General features: G+C 40.4%; 3 protein-coding genes across 3 annotated transcripts in view; 1 reads left to right on the top strand and 2 right to left on the bottom strand.

Moving 5' to 3' along the window:
- Nucleotides 1-15,034, bottom strand: part of LOC142189887 (uncharacterized) — a 167,275-nt gene extending 152,241 nt beyond the window's left edge. The window contains exons 1-3 of the mRNA XM_075262258.1: nucleotides 14,928-15,034; nucleotides 14,618-14,797; nucleotides 14,416-14,539 (exon numbers count right to left, since the gene is read on the bottom strand). Coding sequence (XP_075118359.1) covers nucleotides 14,416-14,539; nucleotides 14,618-14,797; nucleotides 14,928-15,005 — 382 coding nt within the window. The 5' untranslated portion in view covers nucleotides 15,006-15,034. The remainder of the gene's footprint in view (nucleotides 1-14,415; nucleotides 14,540-14,617; nucleotides 14,798-14,927) is intronic.
- LOC142190613 (gastrula zinc finger protein XlCGF66.1-like) overlaps nucleotides 1-20,177 on the top strand; it is a 410,056-nt gene that overhangs the window by 359,468 nt on the left and 30,411 nt on the right. The window lies entirely within an intron of this gene.
- LOC142190000 (uncharacterized) lies at nucleotides 4,498-14,010 on the bottom strand. Its single transcript, XM_075262266.1, has 3 exons — nucleotides 13,893-14,010; nucleotides 10,425-12,849; nucleotides 4,498-4,515 (listed from the first exon to the last, which is right to left on the bottom strand). The coding sequence occupies exons 1-2, from the start codon at nucleotides 13,966-13,968 to the stop codon at nucleotides 10,970-10,972; spliced, it is 1,956 nt and encodes a 651-aa protein (XP_075118367.1). The 5' UTR covers nucleotides 13,969-14,010; the 3' UTR covers nucleotides 4,498-4,515; nucleotides 10,425-10,969.

Here is a 20,177-nt window from a genome sequence, read left to right as displayed (position 1 = left end):
AACACCTTATATAATACCTAGGCCCGTACGCTGCGACCACTTTATATAATACCTAGACCCGTACGCTGCGAACACCTTATATAATACCTAGACCCGTATGCTGCGACCACTTTATATAATACCTAGGCCCGTACGCTGCGAACACCTTATATAATACCTAGACCCATATGCTGCGACCACTTTATATAATACCTAGGCCCGTACGCTCTGAACACATTAGATATAATACCTAGACCCGTACGCTCTGAACACCTTATATAATACCTAGCCCCGTACGCTGTGAACACCTTATATAATACCTAGGCCCGTACGCTCTGAACACATTAGATATAATACCTAGACCCGTACGCTGTGAACACCTTATATAATACCTAGGCCCGTACGCTCTGAACACATTAGATATAATACCTAGACCCGTACGCTGTGAACACCTTATATAATACCTAGGCCCGTACGCTGCGACCACTTTATATAATACCTAGACCCGTACGCTGCGAACACCTTATATAATACCTAGGCCCGTACGCTCTGAACACATTAGATATAATACCTAGACCCGTACGCTCTGAACACCTTATATAATACCTAGCCCCGTACGCTCCGAACACCTTAGATATAATCATGTCCAACAGTACAAAACTACTACACAATTGATTAATAAAACATAATAAATTTTATTAATACCTACTAAAACAGTAGAATCACATGACATATATGAGAGACAATTACATAATACAATTCTATTGCTATAAGCAAGTGGGGGGTAGATGAAACTACATAGTACCAACTAGCCAGTAGTAGGTAGAAAAACAGATGGCCAAGAACAGTTACATGAAGTAGGAATGGTCCTGGATAAGAACAACAATATATAATAATGTATGGTGCAGGATGCACCTAACCATTGACAGCAGTGTGACAAAGCCAGGAACCCAGTATCTCTCCTAGGTGGTGTAACAATACAGTGTTGCCATCTTACCTACCAACAAGAAAGGAAACGCCCGACGCGTGTTTCACCTGCACATAGGCAGGCTTCGTCAGGGTCCCCTGACGAAGCCTGCCTATGTGCAGGTGAAACGCGCGTCATGTGACGTCCGACGTCATTGCAGAAGGACAGCAGCGGAGAAGACAGCGTAGGAGCCAGGGGACAGGTAAGAAACAGTGGTTTTTTATGTTTTTATTCCCCCGAGTCTCCGATTATTATACTCTGGGGTCTGAAAAGACCCTACAATATAATAATTGTTTATGGGTGTCCACTATGGGCTATAATACTGTGTGCAGGTGCCACTATAGGGGATAATACTGTGTGCAGGGGCCAGTAAGGGACATAATACTGTGTGCAGGGGCCACTATGGGGGATAATACTGTGTGCAGGGGCCAGTAAGGGACATAATACTGTGTGCAGGGGCCACTATGGGGGATAATACTGTGTGCAGGGGCCAGTAAGGGACATAATACTGTGTGCAGGGGCCACTATAGGGGATAATACTGTTTGCAGGGTCCACTAATAGACATAATACTGTGTGCAGGGGCCACTATGGGGCATAATACTGTGTGCAGGGGCCAGTAAGGGACATAATACTGTGTGCAGGGGCCACTATGGGTGATAATACTGTGTGCAGGGTCCACTAAGGGACATAATACTGTGTGCAGGGGCCACTATGGGGGATAATACTGTGTGCAGGGGCCAGTAAGGCACATAATACTGTGTGCAGGGGACACTATGGGCTATAATACTGTGTGCAGGGGACACTATGGGGGATAATACTGTGTGCGGGGTCCACTAATGGACATAATATGTGTGCAGGGGCCACTATGGGTGATAATACTGTGTGCAGGGTCCACTAAGCGACATAATACTGTGTGCAGGGGCCACTATGGGGGATATTACTGTGTGCAGGGGACACTAATGGACATAATACTGTGTGCAGGGGCCACTATGGGTCATAATACTGTGTGCAGGGCCCACTATGGGGGATAATACCGAGTGCAGGGGCCACTATGGGGCATAATACTGTGTGCAGGGGCCACTATGGGGGATAATACTGTGTGCATATATAATACCTAGGATCCCTCCTCTTGAGACTTGGCTTTGCCCCTGACTCAAGATGATAGCGTATGTAAAAGGATTACTAGGTAGTATATATTTCCCTTGGGGTCAGACATAATACTCTTTTGTAATGTGGCCCCCCTGAAGCCACTCTCTTACATGTCCCTGACTATGTATAGCTACTTACTTTGGGAGCTGCATCAGGAAAGTCTTCTCACTCTTTCCACTGTGTCTGCTAAACAGTCATGTGGTTTTCGGTCGGAGGATGTGGGAAACAGTGTGGATGGATTCGGAGTAGTACATCTTTCAGGAGTGAGATGTGTTGATCTGATAGCAGGAGTCTCATGTAAAACAGGTGTCTACATGGTGATATATATGAAATCTTATTTCGCTATATAATTATGAGGTCTTTTAATAGTTACTTTCCATTTGTTACAAAATGATTCTGTAAATAATGAGGCCTCCAATCTTCTATGTCTATATAGAATGTAAATGTCTATATAGAATCATGTGTTTCAACTTATTTCCATTTCATTCACACAGGTTTTCAAGTCATGTCCACATATATTGTTACAAGTGCTCGGGTCTATGTATATGTGATCTTAAGCTTTGTACCTTTAAATCGTCACATTTCTTGTGCAGTTTTCACAGATGACAGTGACTTCCTATAATGAACTTGGGTGTGTTCTTAGGACCATATAAGTTTGGTTTCTTCTTTCTACTCGATAAGCTTTGATGAAGGGACTAATTGTATACTCCCGAAACGCGTAAGCTTTTCCTTTCTGTTTTTATCATGTTTGGGATCCATATCCATGTAAATTTTTAAACCTTTTTGAAGTAAAAGTTATTTTTTATTCAGCATGCTGCAGTGAAGAACTTTTTCGTCTGCAGTATTGGTTTCCGCCCCGTAGCTACAGCCTTTCCTCCGTGCAGCTCTTTGTCTTTGCTCATAGAGAAACACTGCTTTAACATCGGTCCTAAGTGGTAAAAGATTCACTTTTATTTTTTATTATTTTAAATTTCATGCCTGAAACTTGTTCTAAAAAAGCTGGGACAGGAGCAACAAAAGACTGGGAAACTTGAGGAATGCTCAAAAAACACCTGTTCGGAGTATTCCAGAGGTGAACAGGTTAATTAGAAACAGGTGAGTGTCTCGATTGGGTATAAAGGGAACCTCCCCGAAAGGCTCAGTTATTCACAAGCAAGGATGGGACGAGGTTCACCACTTTGTGACCAACTGTGTGAGCAAATAGTCCAACAGTTTAAGAACAAAGTTTTTCAACGTAGAATTGCAAGGAATTTAGGGATTTCATCATCTACAGTCCATAATATCATCTAAAGATCCAGAGAATGTGGACAAATCTCTGCAAGTCAGCGGCAAGGCCAAAAACCACCACTGAATGCCCGAGACCTTCGATCCCTCAGGTGGCACTGCATTAAAAACCAACATCATTCTGTAACAGATATTACCGTTACATGGGCTCAGGAACACTTCAGAAAACCATTGTCAGTGAACACAGTTCGTCGCTACATCTACAAGTACAAGTTAAAGCTCTACCAAGCAAAGCGAAAGTCATATTAATAACACCCAGAAAAGCTGACAACTTCTCTGGGCCTGAACACATCTGAGATAGACTGATGCAAGGCGGAAAAGTCTCCATACATCTCTGATGGTATGGGGGTGTTATTGCCCATGACATAGGTAACTTGCACATCTGTGAAGGCACCATTATTCCCGAATGGTACATACAGGTTTTGGAGCAACACATGCTGCCACCCAAGTGATGTCTATTTCAGAGAGGACCCTGCTTATTTCAGCAAGATAATGCCAAGCCACATTCTGCAGGTGTTACAACAGCGTGGCTTCGTGGTAAAAGAGCACGGGTACCAGACTGACCTGCCTGCGGTCCAGACCTATCCTTCATTCAAAATGTGTGGAGCATTATGAAACGCAAGATACAACAATGGAGACCCCGCACTGTTGAGCAATTGAAGTTGTACATCAAGCAAGAATGGAAAAGAATTCCATTTACAAAGCTTCAACAATTCGTGTCCTCAGTTCCCAAAAACTTAATGAGTGTTGTTCAAAGAAGAGGTGATGTAACACAGCGGTAAACATGCCCCGGCCCCGTCTACTGTTGCCCCTGTCTCAGCTTTTTTGGAACATGTTGCATGCATCCAATTCAAAATGTGTGAATATTTGCAAAAAACAAAAAAAGTTTATTCTTTTGAACTGTAAATATCTTATCTTTGTAGTGTATTCTATGTAATATAGGCTGAAAAGGATTTGTAAATCATCGTACTCTATGTTTATTTATGTTTTACCCAACGTCCCAACTTCATAATACAGAGTTTGTATTATACTGTGTGGGGCCACAGGGAAGATATTGTAGTGTATGAGGGCTACAAATGGGCACATTATACTGTGTAGGGGACAGAATAAGTGCAAAATAGTGAGTGAGGGCTACCTCTGATGACACTGGAAAAGTAGATAAAAAATCCAGCTTCCAACGTCTTGATAAGTAAAACTTAACTTTTAATCACGTTCCAGCATAAAAAAGATGAGGTAAGTAACACATCAAAGTTAATGACTGACGCGTTTCGAAAACAACATGTTTTCTTAAACATAGCCTGATGTAACTGAAGCTTTCACCACAATATATGGGAAGTGCTGATTAACATGAATTAACAACAGGTATGTGTGGGTGACCGGTGGTAACCACCCAAACACTCTATAAATTAAAAGAAAACTCTCCTAAAACAAATATTAACTGCTATATGAGAACAAGACCTCATTTGAATATCCTACTATCATGTAATAATAAATAAAGTATACACAAATATATGTGAATAAAAAACAAATATTTCATAATAAGACAGACTCATAAATTGGTAAATGGAAAAACATGATGAATGAAAAGTAAGTAAAATGAAAAAATATATGATGACAATAGTGATGAAATAATTAAATATAAATGAGAAAACATGAATAATGAAGCATAAATGATGACTAAATCGTGATGCATCATAAAAAATTAGAAACTATGAACAATAGTTAAATCGATTACTTGAATGAACACAAAGATGATATAAAAGAAAAAGCAAAACAGAAAAACTAAAAAATTGAATAAATAAATACCCTAATGGAAAGATGTTTCTATTCGACATACACATGGTCATATGGAGTTAATACTATGACGAATTGTTTATTAATCTACACTGTAGTGTGGTAATGAAAACCTACGATGAATGGAATGCGCATGCCCTTTCAAACCGGGAGAATGCCCTTAACAAAGATGGCTACCGCATATATAGAAAACATTCTTGCACATGCGCGAAAAGAATACTGAGATTTGGTAACTGAAAGAAGGTAATCTGAAACCAGACCAAAAGGGAGAGACGATTCGTGTATGAGGAGCTTGCCCTTATCAAAGATGGCTCCTAATGCGTCAACTATGAAACCACACATGCGCGGAACGAAACATACTCAAAGGTATACAAGACTAAAAGACAGTACAAACGAACCACTAGGGGGAGAAACATCGACACAAGAGATCGACACAAAAGGAGGACTGGACACAAACAAAGACACCTACAAGTAAATGATTGATTAATATTCTAATATATGTAGGATAAGTCATTCCTGAGGTTCATGCCCAGTGGATATCTCGTTTTAAGTTTCATAATCCACTCTGCCTCCTTAATTCTGAGTTTATGTGTACGATCACCTCCCCTTATGTCCCTGGGAGTTTTATCTATAACTTTAAAAGAAAAGGATGCAATGTTTCCCTGATGTACATTCAAAAAATGTTTTGATACGCCAGTACTTTTGGTTTGATTTTTACTTGTAATATTTTGTATGTGCTCAGCTATTCTATGTTTTACAGATCTAATAGTGCTTCCAATGTAGTGTTTGTCACAAATGCTGCAGCTTACCATATATATGACATGGTCAGACAAACAATTATAAAAATCATTGATTTTAAATTTTTGATCATGAGTGGAATTTTCAAAGACGTCTGTTTTGTGAGCATACTTGCACACTTGACATCTGATATTGCCGCATTTGTGAAAACCACGTACATGGAGCCAAGTTTGTGATTTGGTGAAAGAATTATCGGTGTATAAACTGGGGGACAGATAGTTGCCAATGGTTCTGCCTCTCCTTGAAATGAAATGACAACCATTATCCAAGAGTTTACGAAGTTGATCATCTTGTCTTACTATAGGTAAATTATGTTTAATGATGTTAGTTATAGCTTTGTAGTTGACACTATAGTCTGTTGTAAAATATATTTTGTTATCATAATTCTCTTGAACAATTTTTTTCTTTGGAGTATATAAAAGTGTATGTCTGTCTTTATCTGCAGTAATTTTAATTGCTCTGTCAATAGACCAACTGGGGTATCCTCTATTTTTAAACCTTTGTTTTACTTCCCTAGATTGTGTTTTAAACACGTTTGCATCTGCACAAATTCGTTTTAAACGCATAAATTCTCCCGTAGGGAGTGCTTTTTTTACATGTTCCGGATGAGAACTTCCTGCATGTAGTAGGCTGTTACCTGCCTCTGGTTTACGATATACACAGGTAGATACTTTATTACTGTGTATATGTCCTGTCAATGTAACATCCAAAAAATTGATCTGATGAGCTTCAAAGGAAAATGTGAACTTCAAGTTAAATGGATTATCATTAATGAATTCCACAAATTTGGAAGCTTGTAATTCCGATCCCGACCAAACTGTCAACACATCATCGATAAAGCGTCCGTAATAAACGATCAAATCTTTGAACGGATTACATGGATTGTAAATGTATCTTTTTTCGAACCATGACATCGCTAGATTAGCGAGTGATGGAGAAAATTTGGCTCCCATCGGGACGCCAAGAATTTGGAGATAATATTGTCGGTTAAAGAGAAAATAATTGTGTTCTAATAAATACCTTATTACTGTTAAGACAAATTCACATTTTTCGGAGGAGAGGTTTGAATGCTCACGGAGATGTTCTGCAACTGCCATTATAGCAACATGATGTGGTATTGATGAATATAAAGAAATAACGTCGCAGGATAGCCATTTATAATCCCCCCCTCCACTGAAAACCATCGAATGTTTTGAGAAGTTCTGTAGTATCTTTTATATATCCAGGTACACGTGTGACTAAGGGTTGAAGAATCTTGTCAACCCATTGACAGATTCTTTCGTTGAGTGAACCAATACCTGATACGATTGGTCTCAGTGGAGGGGGGATTCGCCCCTCATGAATTTTGGGGAACCCATGAAATATGGGTGTAATAGGTGACGTAGGTTTCAAAAATTTGGCTTCTTTCTCCGTGAACATTCCGATTTGAACACCCTCCCCTATGATCTTATCCAAGATGTTAGAAAAAGTCTGGGTGGGATCGGAACTCAGTCTTTTGTAAATATTATAATCATCCAAAATTTCCTGGACACCTTTTAGATAATCATTGGTGTTTAACACCACGATTTTGCCTCCCTTGTCAGCTTGTCTCACCGTGATATTTTTATTTTTTTGTAGTTTTTTTAAACTTAATCTTTCTTCACGAGTGAGATTATCAGACAAGGGCTGCAATGAAATGTGTTCATGTAGTTGCGTTAAATCTTTCTCAATGGCAGTTTGAAACTGCTCAAACGCAGGTATCCTGGCTCCTATAGGATAGAAACGAGGATTACAGGTATCGACTGATGTATCAATGTCTAGAATAATATCAGACTGATCTTCCATTAGAGATTGCATGTCCAATAGGCATTGTTGTTCCCGAAAGGATAGGCAATCAAACTCATTGGATCTAATGGTGGTTGTAATTTTAGGTTGTTCCTCTGTGTCAGAAAAATGTTTTTTTACCACCAAAGATCTAACGAAACGATTAACGTCTAAAAGTGTATGGAATAAACTGAATTTTTCAGTAGGTACATAATTCAGTCCTTTAGATAGTAGAGAAATGTCATGATTATTTAGATTGACTGAAGATAGATTGAGAACATTATCATTCACTGAGGTGTCTTTAATAGCTTCAAGTTCCGAGGAGGAAAGACTTTCTAAGATATGCGATTTCTCCTGGTGAAGTAACGATTTTGCCTTTTTGTGTTTCCTTCCTCCTCGTTTTGAGACTCTCCTGTTTTTTTCGATGGAGTAAAACTTCTGGTTCTCTTTTGTCGTTTTGTGTCTAAAAAAGACGTTTCTGAGTTTACACTGGTATCAACATCGGATATATCAGTGTCTCGGTCTGACGAGCTGAATGAAACTTGTCGTTGGTATTTGAAATGGTGTCCTTTAGGTTTTTTCGAAATAGACTTAGGTGTAAAAGAATTATTGTTGTAACTGGACCATTTGTAAATTTCGCCTCGTTCGTAATCCTCTTTATCTCTTTTAAATTTTCTTTGTTTGTTTTCAATAATGTTATTCTCCAAAGTCTTTATGCGTTGTTGTATATTTTTAAACATGGATTCATATTCCTGAGTAGCTTGATATTTGGTTAAATCCTCTTTAAGTTTGCTGATGTCATTTTTTAATGTAGAGAGTTTAACCTCTTCGTGTTTGACTATCAAGCCCATGAGTTTTAAGGAGCATTCAGAAAGGATGCGTTCCCAATCCTGGCAACTATCTGTCCCCCAGTTTATACACCGATAATTCTTTCACCAAATCACAAACTTGGCTCCATGTACGTGGTTTTCACAAATGCGGCAATATCAGATGTCAAGTGTGCAAGTATGCTCACAAAACAGACGTCTTTGAAAATTCCACTCATGATCAAAAATTTAAAATCAATGATTTTTATAATTGTTTGTCTGACCATGTCATATATATGGTAAGCTGCAGCATTTGTGACAAACACTACATTGGAAGCACTATTAGATCTGTAAAACATAGAATAGCTGAGCACATACAAAATATTACAAGTAAAAATCAAACCAAAAGTACTGGCGTATCAAAACATTTTTTGAATGTACATCAGGGAAACATTGCATCCTTTTCTTTTAAAGTTATACATAAAACTCCCAGGGACATAAGGGGAGGTGATCGTACACATAAACTCAGAATTAAGGAGGCAGAGTGGATTATGAAACTTAAAACGAGATATCCACTGGGCATGAACCTCAGGAATGACTTTTGTGTCGATCTCTTGTGTCGATGTTTCTCCCCCTAGTGGTTCGTTTGTACTGTCTTTTAGTCTTGTATACCTTTGAGTATGTTTCGTTCCGCGCATGTGTGGTTTCATAGTTGACGCATTAGGAGCCATCTTTGATAAGGGCAAGCTCCTCATACACGAATCGTCTCTCCCTTTTGGTCTGGTTTCAGATTACCTTCTTTCAGTTACCAAATCTCAGTATTCTTTTCGCGCATGTGCAAGAATGTTTTCTATATATGCGGTAGCCATCTTTGTTAAGGGCATTCTCCCGGTTTGAAAGGGCATGCGCATTCCATTCATCGTAGGTTTTCATTACCACACTACAGTGTAGTTTAATAAACAATTCGTCATAGTATTAACTCCATATGACCATGTGTATGTCGAATAGAAACATCTTTCCATTAGGGTATTTATTTATTCAATTTTTTAGTTTTTCTGTTTTGCTTTTTCTTTTATATCATCTTTGTGTTCATTCAAGTAATCGATTTAACTATTGTTCATAGTTTCTAATTTTTTATGATGCATCACGATTTAGTCATCATTTATGCTTCATTATTCATGTTTTCTCATTTATATTTAATTATTTCATCACTATTGTCATCATATATATATATATTTTCATTTTACTTACTTTTCATTCATCATGTTTTTCCATTTACCAATTTATGAGTCTGTCTTATTATGAAATATTTGTTTTTTATTCACATATATTTGTGTATACTTTATTTATTATTACATGATAGTAGGATATTCAAATGAGGTCTTGTTCTCATATAGCAGTTAATATTTGTTTTAGGAGAGTTTTCTTTTAATTTATAGAGTGTTTGGGTGGTTACCACCGGTCACCCACACATACCTGTTGTTAATTCATGTTAATCAGCACTTCCCATATATTGTGGTGAAAGCTTCAGTTACATCAGGCTATGTTTAAGAAAACATGTTGTTTTCGAAACGCGTCAGTCATTAACTTTGATGTGTTACTTACCTCATCTTTTTTATGCTGGAACGTGATTAAAAGTTAAGTTTTACTTATCAAGACGTTGGAAGCTGGATTTTTTTATCTACTTTTCCAGTGTTATTGTTGTTTCTGGGCCGAAGAAATCTTCATCCGAGCCTCCTCGTCTTCATATCAACACGTGAGTGAACATTTTTTCAATATCAGTATATCTACTGCAATCGGACATTCTTTTTCCTTTTCCCCATTTTTCCCAATAAGTATATACCTCTGATGACATCAGGACTATGTGATTTGACTCTTGTGAGGGTAGAGATGTTCTGCATAGTACAGGATAGTGCAGTGTTATAGAGACAGAGGAAGTCACTGAGAAAGAGAGGAGAAAATGTGTGAGCAAGAGCGGACATGGTGGAGCATTATATGAGCTCAAAGAGGGAAACATAGGGGGACATTATATGATTTCTGAGAGGAGGACCTGTGGGTGCATGATATGAGATATAGCTATAATAGACTTTATTTCCTTAGATCAGTATACATGATAGCCTAATAAATAAATAAAAAATACTGGAAAATCAGTCCCAAGAAGCGACAGCTGAATGTAATTGAGTTGCCATTATAGGAATCCCAGATGAAAATAACCTCCGTCCATTATGTAATGGCAAACACATTACAGATCGGCCTTAATCAGAGATCTAAATAACATTACCTTTAAATAAACAATTTAACTTAAAAAAAACCAAAACTGTGAAACTAAGTTCCATGTTAATACGTAGACGGCTCAATGACTTCAAGTTGAAAATCCACTTAAATCCGCTACTCTCCTGTGTGACTTCTTAGATGTCTGACAAGATGTGATTTCTGAGCAAAACATTTTCCACATTCTGGGCATGTATATGGCTTCTCCCCTGTGTGAATCTTTTGATGTTCAACAAGATTTGATTTCTGAGAAAAACATTTCCCACATTCTGGGCATGAATATGGCTTCTCCCCTGTGTGAATCTTTTGATGCGCAACAAGGTTGGATTTAGAGATAAAACATTTCCCACATTCTGGGCATAAATGTGGCTTCTCCCCTGTGTGAATCTTTTGATGTTCAACAAGACGTGATTTCTGAGCCAAACATTTCCCACATTCTGGGCATAAATATGGCTTCTCCCCTGTGTGAATCTTTTGATGCTCAACAAGAGTTGATTTCTGAGCAAAACATTTCCCACATTCTGAGCATGAATATGGCTTCTCCCCTGTGTGACTGTTTTGATGGTTAACAAGAGTTGATTTCTGAGCAAAACATTTCCCACATTCTGAGCATGAATATGGCTTCTCCCCTGTGTGAATCTTTTGATGCTCAACAAGACTTGATTTCTGAGCAAAACATTTCCCACATTCCGGGCATGAATATGGCCTCTCTCCTGTGTGAATCTTTTGATGCGCAACAAGGTTGGATTTAGAGATAAAACATTTCCCACATTCTGGGCATGAATGTGGCTTCTCCCCTGTGTGAATCTTTTGATGTTCAACAAGACTTGATTTCTGAGCAAAACATTTCCCACATTCTGAGCATGAACATGGCTTCTCCCCTGTGTGACTGTTTTGATGGTTAACAAGAGTTGATTTCTGAGCAAAACATTTCCCACATTCTGAGCATGAATATGGCTTCTCCCCTGTGTGAATCCTTTGATGCTCAACAAGGTTGGATTTAGAGATAAAACATTTCCCACATTCTGAGCATGAATATGGCTTCTCCCCTGTGTGAATCCTTTGATGCTCAACAAGGTTGGATTTAGAGATAAAACATTTCCCACATTCTGTACATGAATGTGGCTTCTCTCCTGTGTGAATCTTTTGATGTTCAGCAAGATTTGATTTATAAGTAAAACATTTCCCACATTCTGGGCATAAATGTGGCTTCTCCCCTGTGTGACTCTTTTGATGTTCAGCAAGATTTGATTTATAAGTAAAACATTTCCCACATTCTGGGCATGAATATGGCTTCTCCCCTGTGTGAATCTTTTGATGTTCAACAAGACTTGATTTCTGAGAAAAACATTTCCCACATTCTGGGCATGAATATGGCTTCTCCCCTGTGTGAATCTTTTGATGCTCAACAAGAGTTGATTTCTGAGCAAAACATTTCCCACATTCTGAGCATGAATATGGCTTCTCCCCTGTGTGAATCTTTTGATGCTTAACAAGGTTGTATTTAGAAAAGAAACATTTCCCACATTCTGGGCATGAATATGGCTTCTCCCCTGTGTGAATCTTTTGATGCTCAACAAGAGTTGATTTCTGAGCAAAACATTTCCCACATTCTGAGCATGAATATGGCTTCTCCCCTGTGTGAATCTTTTGATGCTTAACAAGGTTGTATTTAGAAAAGAAACATTTCCCACATTCTGGGCATGAATGTGGCTTCTCTCCTGTGTGAATCTTTTGATGCTTAACAAGATCGGATTTAGAGATAAAACATTTCCCACAATCTGGGCATAAATATGGCTTCTTTGCTGTGTGAGTTCTCTGATGTATGATGCCCCTTCTGCATCTTTTATTTAAATTAGAAGAGAGATCTTTCTGAAGGTCGGAGGGTATATCTGGGGTAATGGAATGTTCTTTATATGGATCATGTGTGATACCATGATCCTCTGCTTTATAATCTGTAGATATCAGATGTCCCTTTGAGCTCCTGGTACAGTCATCTGACAAGAAGAAAACTGATATTACTATTATTGAATAACATAACCTTATAAGTGCATTCCTAACTGAGCTGCCGCTGCCTGAGACGCTTCAGACCGTGTGAAGAAGTGAAGTCAGTGGCACAGGCAGCAAACGACGGTAGTGCGGCCTGCTTCATTAGTATTCACTGTGCTGAGACGGAGGTCAGTGATAGTGAATAGTAATGAAGCGGGGCAGGAGACATCACCACTGCTCTAGGTCACTGTAGAGGTGAACACAATCCCTGGCTGCTTAAATATGGCCACTTATGTGGAATAATACTGCAGGATGCCATAAATCTTACTGTATTACACCCCATACACACAATAGAATCCAAACCAGGATTTCCCAGCCTGAACTCACCGCGGATCTGCTGTCCCATACAGTATCTAGTAGGGTCTGTGGAGTTACAAGGAAGCAGGGACTCCTAGCGTCATAAATCACTAAGATACGGGGAGTCCTGGTGTGTGGACAGAGTTCAGGCTGGGAAATGTGACTGATGTACAGACCAGATTTTCTAGTCCAGATTCCATAGTGTGATTGGGGTCTAAGGTGAGGTTTACACAGTGACATTTGTAGAAGCTGCTTCAGGAAATCAGAAGAAGAATTTTTCTGCTTTACCAAATCAGACCCCGAATCTCCATCAGATTCCTTACTGGCCAGGCCGGATTTTCCACCTCCCATTTATTTCCATAGAGCTCTGAGGTAGAATCTGCCTGAAGATCGAGCAGGAGGATTATTTTTCCGCTACCTGAAATAATCTGCTATATAATTCTGGTAAATTCTTTCCCTTCACGAGGACTGACAGCCGGTGAGGAAGAAATTTGCCTCGTTCACATCGATGTCAAGTCCATATTCCTGCTGTACGTTCTATTCTATACTACATTTATTACCCCCTATAGCGGTATCACATTTATATTCAGGTATTATTAGTATTTTACCTGAATCGGGGAACAACAAATAGTCTAAACAATGTCTGAATAGAATCAGTGACCCTTCTGTGCTTTATATAGTGGTGACTCCTCACCTGGGCGGTTCCCTGTAGGAATGTCCTCCTCACACTCCTCATCACCACTCACATAGGGCTCTTCCTTTATTCTCATAGATATAGCATTAATGTCGCTCACATCTTTATCCTGATGGAAAATCTGTGAAACAAATAATGTAAAAGTCACCGGACAAATGGGGAAGTCACAGAGAATGTTCTAGATCATTAATCCGCATGAAGATGAAAGATGTCCTGACAGTAGCTGCAGGTCTGTGAGAAGCCGGATAAACATATTAGATGGCGGCTCAATGACACCGCCCATGTATATAACCATATAATACTGCTGGATACAACAAGACTGACCACAAGGACTTCACAGTCCGTCTACACACCATAGGGAATATCTCCATCTACCTGATCATCCTGTGGAAGAAGAGGACTGGGACATCTCTCCGGTGTTGTCCTCTTACTGGATCTACCTGTAGGAAACACAGACAGGGACTGAATTCATTCTGGACATACAAATAATGGAAGTCCATGTGTATATAGTCATGTCTATTACCTGCTGATGTGAGGGGCTGGTGGTCCTCCATCATCACCTCCTTGTACACATCCTTGTGTCCTTCTAAATACTCCCACTCCTCCATGGAGAAATAGACAGCGACATCCTGACACCTTATAGGAACCTGACAACACAATGATACAGTCATCACCCCGACCCCTCCAGTTACTGTATAATGTCCCAGCATTCCCAGCAGTGTCACCTCTCCAGTCAGCAGCTCCAGCATCTTGTTGGTGAGTTCTAGGATCTTCTGTCCATTGATCTCCTCCTGTATCAGGGGGTGAGGCGGAGGCTCCGGGATTGGGCTCAGGGTTCCTCCATATCCCTCATACACAGAAGCCTGACAGCGCCCACTAGAGGTCTTCTTCACTACTGTGTAATCCTGGTTATGGGGAGACACATTAATAAATCTCACTACATACATGTCCAGAGTCCATCACATCTCCAGTCATATCATCTGTTATTACTATAGATAAGAATGATGTCATGATGACATCATCAGAATCTCTCACCTCTCCAGTAAGCTGGTAGATGATCTCTAGGGTGAGATTTAATAGACTTTCCGCCATCTTCTTCCTGTCTCTTTCCATCCTTGATGGATCAATCAGGAATATTCTCTTCTATAGAAGATACTGAGAAGATTCTATATTGTAGGAAACTGAATGGAGAGAAGATGAGAATGTAATCACTACACGGAATCCCATGGAATAAATAGAAGAGTTGAGTCCCATTATTATCACCACCTCCTACTTCTGATGTCGGCAGCGTGTAGCTCAGGAAGGAAGTGACTTGTTGTGGGCCGGCTTGGTGGGTATATAAGGTGTGTGATAGGCTGAACAGAATCTCATTGTTGTCTCGGGTAAAGGGGAGGATTTATCAGAGTTGCACAAGGGATGATTATTGGCTGTCGGGCCAAGGGTGACAGTATTTCTCCAACAGCGCAGGTTGGGCGTCCATTACTGTCCATGTAATGCAGATACATATGGTGCTACAGAGGAGGGGGGGGGGGGGAGGGAGGAGAACATGTGGCCAGTACTAGGGGGCGACACAGAGCCAAAAGTCTGACCAGCCTTGCAGTGCTGGAGTCCTAGGTTCAAATCCTGCCAAGGGCAACATCTGCAAGGAGTTTGTATGTTCTCCCCGTGTTTGCGTGGGTTTCCTCCGGGTACTCCGGTTTCCTCCCACACATCAAAGACATACTGATAGGGAATGTAGATTGTGAGCCCAATATGGGACAGTGACTGACAATATCTATAAAGCGCTGCAGAATATGATGGCGCTATATAAGTAAGCATAATAAATAATAATAGAAGAGGCTGCAGCCTGGAAATGAGGGAGACTGAATGTATGAGAAGGGTGGTGAATAGAGTGGAGTGGCTCCTGGTAGGTATGATGTCACAGGAAGGGGCGTGGCCTCTCCCAGGAGGGCGGAGTCTCGGCCATCACTGCTCTGTGCTGTATAGAGGAAGCCGGAGCCGAGCACATGGAGATGGAGAAGAGAAAGCAGAGGGGATTGTAGCGTGGTAATGGAGGCTGGAAGGGGAGAGAGAGGTTTGTTTTACATGAGACGGCATGTTGGATGAGGGGAGAGAGTGATGTTGTTACATGGGACTGCATGTTGGGTGAGGCTGAGGGGAGAGAGAGTGATGTAGTTACATGGGACTGCATGTTGGGTGAGGGGAGAGTGATGTTGTTACATGGGACTGCATGTTGGATGAGGCTGAAGTAAAGCGTGATGTAGTTACATGGGACTGCATGTTGGGTGAGGCTGAGGGGAGAGAGTGATGTTGTTACATGGGACTTCATCTTGAGTGAGGCTGAGGGGAGTGAGTGATGTTACATGGGACTGCACGTTGGATGAGGCTAGGGGAGAGAGTGATGTAGTTACATGGGACTGCATGTTGGATAAGGCTGAGGGGAGAGAGTGATGTTGTTACATGGGACTGCATGTTGGATGAGGCTGAGGGGAGAGAGTGATGTAGTTACATGGAACTGCACGTTGGATGAGGCTGAGGGGAGAGAGTGATGTAGTTACATGGGACTGCACATTGGATGAGGCTGAGGGAGCGAGTGATGTAGTTACATGGGACTGCACGTTGGGTGAGGCTGAGGGGAGAGAGAGTGATGTTGTTACATGGGACTGCACGTTGGATGAGGCTGAGGGGAGAGAATGATGTTGTTACATAGTTACATAGTAGATGAGGTTGGATAAAGACATGAGTCCATCAAGTCCAACCTATAACCCTACAATCCCTACAGTGTTGATCCAGGGGAAGGCAAAAAAACCCATGAGGCTCGTGCCAATTGCCCTATTTCAGGGGAAAAAATTCCTTCCCGACTCCAAATCTGGCAGTCAGTATAAAACCCTGGATCAACGTGTCCTTAAAATCTGGAGACCATAACCCGTTATATTTTTCTCTTCAAGAAAGGCATCCAGGCCCACTTTGAACTTGTTCAGTGAATCCGCCATCACCACTTCCCGGGGCAGAGAGTTCCAGAGCCTCGCTGTTCTTACTGTGAAGAATCCCCTTCTATGTTTCTGGTGAAACCTTCCCTCCTCCAGATGTAGTGGATGTCCTCTTGTCACTGTCACTGGCCTAGGAGTAAAAATATCCTTAGAAAGTTCTTTGTATTGTCCCTTCATGTATTTGTACATTGTTATTAGATCTCCCTGTAGACGTCTTTTCTCTAAACTGAATAACCCCAAGTTTGTTAACCTATCGTTGTACTCCAGTCCACCCATTCCCCTAATCATTTTGGTTGCCCATCTTTGCACTTTTTCAAGTTCACTTATGTCTTTCTTGTACATCGGGGCCCAAAATTGCGCACAATATTCTAAGTGTGGCCGTACCAGTGATATGTATAGAGGCATAACTATGTCCTTGTCATGAGAATCTAGACCTCTTTTGATGCATCCCATAACTTTATTTGCCTTGGCAGCAGCTGCCTGGCACTGGTCATTAAAGGTAAGCTTGCTGTCCACCAAAATCCCTAAGTCTTTTTCATTGGCAGTCTTACCCAGTAATTTACTATTAAGTACATAGTCAGACATTTTATTACATCGACCAAAGTGCATTACTTTACATTTGTCAACATTAAACTTCATTTGCCAAGTCTCCGCCCATGCTTCCAGTTTCCTTAGATCCCCTTGTAATATTCTACTATCCTCCTCATTATTGATTACCCTACAAAGTTTAGTATCATCTGCAAATATAGACACCCTGCTGTGTAATATGGACACCCTGCTCTGTAATATGGACACCCTGCTCTGTAATATGGACACCCTGCTGTGTAATATGGACATCCTGCTCTGTAATATGGACATCCTGCTCTGTAATATGGACATCCTGCTGTGTAAACCCTCTACCAGGTCATTAATAAAGATATTAAACAAGGGAGGACCTAATACTTACCCCTGTGGCCCCCCACTGGTGACTGTGGCCCAGTCTGAATATTTACCATTAACAAGTACCCTCTGTTTCCTATCAGTGAGCCAGTTGCTAACCCAAATGCATATGTTTTCCCCCAGTCCCAACATTCTCATTTTGCATACCAACCGTTTATGTGGAACAGTATCAAAGGCCTTTGAAAAGTCCAGGTACACCACATCTACTGCATCACCCATGTCCAGTCTTGAACTTACCGTATATACTCGAGTATAAGCCGACCCCCCCTAATTTTACCACAAAAAACTGGGAAAACTTATTGACTCGAGTATAAGCCTAGGGGGGGAAATGCAGCAGCTACTGGAAAATTTCAAAAATTAAAATGGTCGGAGTTTTTGGGTGCAGTAGTTGCTGGGGAAGGGGAGGGGGTGTTTTGGTTGTGTCTGTCCCTTCCTTTTTTTTCCCCCACTTGGAATTCACTTGGCTGAACATAGGGTATCTGCAGTGCTCCTATTAACCCCTTCCTGATGGAACAGGAGCACTGCAGATCCCCTATATTCAGTAGACCGGGCACTTTCAGACACAGGGATACCTAATGTGATTGTGTTTCACAGTCATTTTCTACTTTTCTATGTATTCTAGGGAAAGGAGCGATTTAGAACATTTATTTATTTTTGCACTATTTTATGGGAGATTCTATACATTAATATTGTGGCTGGTCATAGACCCACCCTCCTAAAAAAAAAAAATAATAATTTTTTTTTTTTTTTGCTGACTCGAGTATAAGCCGAGGGGGGCTTTTTCAGCACAAAAACTGGGCTGAAAAATTCGGCTTATACTCGAGTATATACGGTACCTCCTCATAGAAGCTGATCAGATTAGTCTGACAGGACCGATTCCTCATAAACCCATGCTGATTGGGTGTTATAAGATTATTTACATTGAGATACTCCAGGATAGCATCTCTTAGAAAGCCCTCAAATATCTTTCCCACCACAGAAGTTAAACTTACTGGCCTATAGTTTCCAGGTTCCCTTTTACACCCCTTTTTGAAAATTGGCACCACATTTGCTATTCGCCAATCCTGTGGAACAGACCCAGTCATTACTGAATCCTTAAATATTAGATACAAGGGTCCATCTATGACCATGCTTAATTCCCTCAGAACTCGGGGGTGTATATCATCTGGACCGGGCGATTTCTCTATTTTAGTGTTTTGCAGGCGGCGCTGCACTTCTTCCTGGATTAAGCAGGTGACATTTAATTGAGAGTTAACATCCCCCTAATCATGTTCCTGGCCAATGGATTTTCTTGTGTAAACACTGTAGAGAAGAAGGCATTTAATACTTGTGCTTTTTCCTCATCCTCCTCCACCATTACACCCAGATTATTTTTGAGAGTGCCCACATTGTCAGTTTTTATTCTCTTATTATTTATGTAATTGAAGAATAATTTTGGATTACTTTTACTTTCCTTGGCAATTTTTCTCTCAGCCTCAATCTTTGCCTCCTTTATTTGTTTTTTCACAATTTATTTTTCTCCTTATAGTTTTTTAATGCTGTGTCGCTACTCTCTTGTTTTAGTACTTTAAATGCTTCCTTTTTATCCCTCATTGCATTCTGTACTGTTTTAGTCAGCCATATTGGTTTTCTATGATTTCTGGCCCGCTTATTCCCATATGGTATGTGTTTTCTAGTGCTCCTATTTAGTATATTTTTGAAGATGTCCCATTTAGTTTGTGTCCCGTCACGTTGAGGACATTGTCCCAGTTTATGCTGCTGAGCTCTTCTCTCAGCTGGTTAAAATTTGCCTTCCTGAAATTTAGTGTTTTTGTACCCCCTCTAATGAACATCTTCTTAATGTGTACAAGAAAACTTATTATGTTATGGTCACTATTACCCAGATGTCCCCCAACCTCCACTTCTGATAATGTGTCAGGTTCATTTGTTAAAATTAGGTCTAAAATTGCCTCGCCTCTTGTTGGGTCCTGCACTAGTTGCGATAGGTCATTGTCTTTTATTACTGACAAGAACCTGTTCCCTTTGTTGGATCTGCAGGTTTCTGCCCCTCCGGTGATATCTGGGTCGGTGAAATCCCCCATAATAATGACTTTATTCTGCTTTGTAGCCTCATCTATTTGTTTTATTAGTATATTTTCAGCTTCTTCCATTATATTTGGAGATTTATAACAAACCCCTATCAGTATTTTATTATTTTTTGTTCCTCCCGTAATCTCCACCCATAAGGATGCCACATAATCATTTTCCTCTCAGATGTCCTCACGCAGGACTGGCTTAAGGCCAGTTTTTACGTATAAGCAAACCCCTCCCCCTTTCTTATTTGTACGCGCCTTCCTAAACATACTGTACCCTTTTA

This window comes from Leptodactylus fuscus, chromosome 1 (assembly GCF_031893055.1).
Source record: "Leptodactylus fuscus isolate aLepFus1 chromosome 1, aLepFus1.hap2, whole genome shotgun sequence".
Lineage (NCBI taxonomy): Eukaryota > Metazoa > Chordata > Amphibia > Anura > Leptodactylidae > Leptodactylus > Leptodactylus fuscus.
Note: the sequence above shows the minus strand (reverse complement) of the source record. Positions and strands in the feature narration are given on the sequence as shown.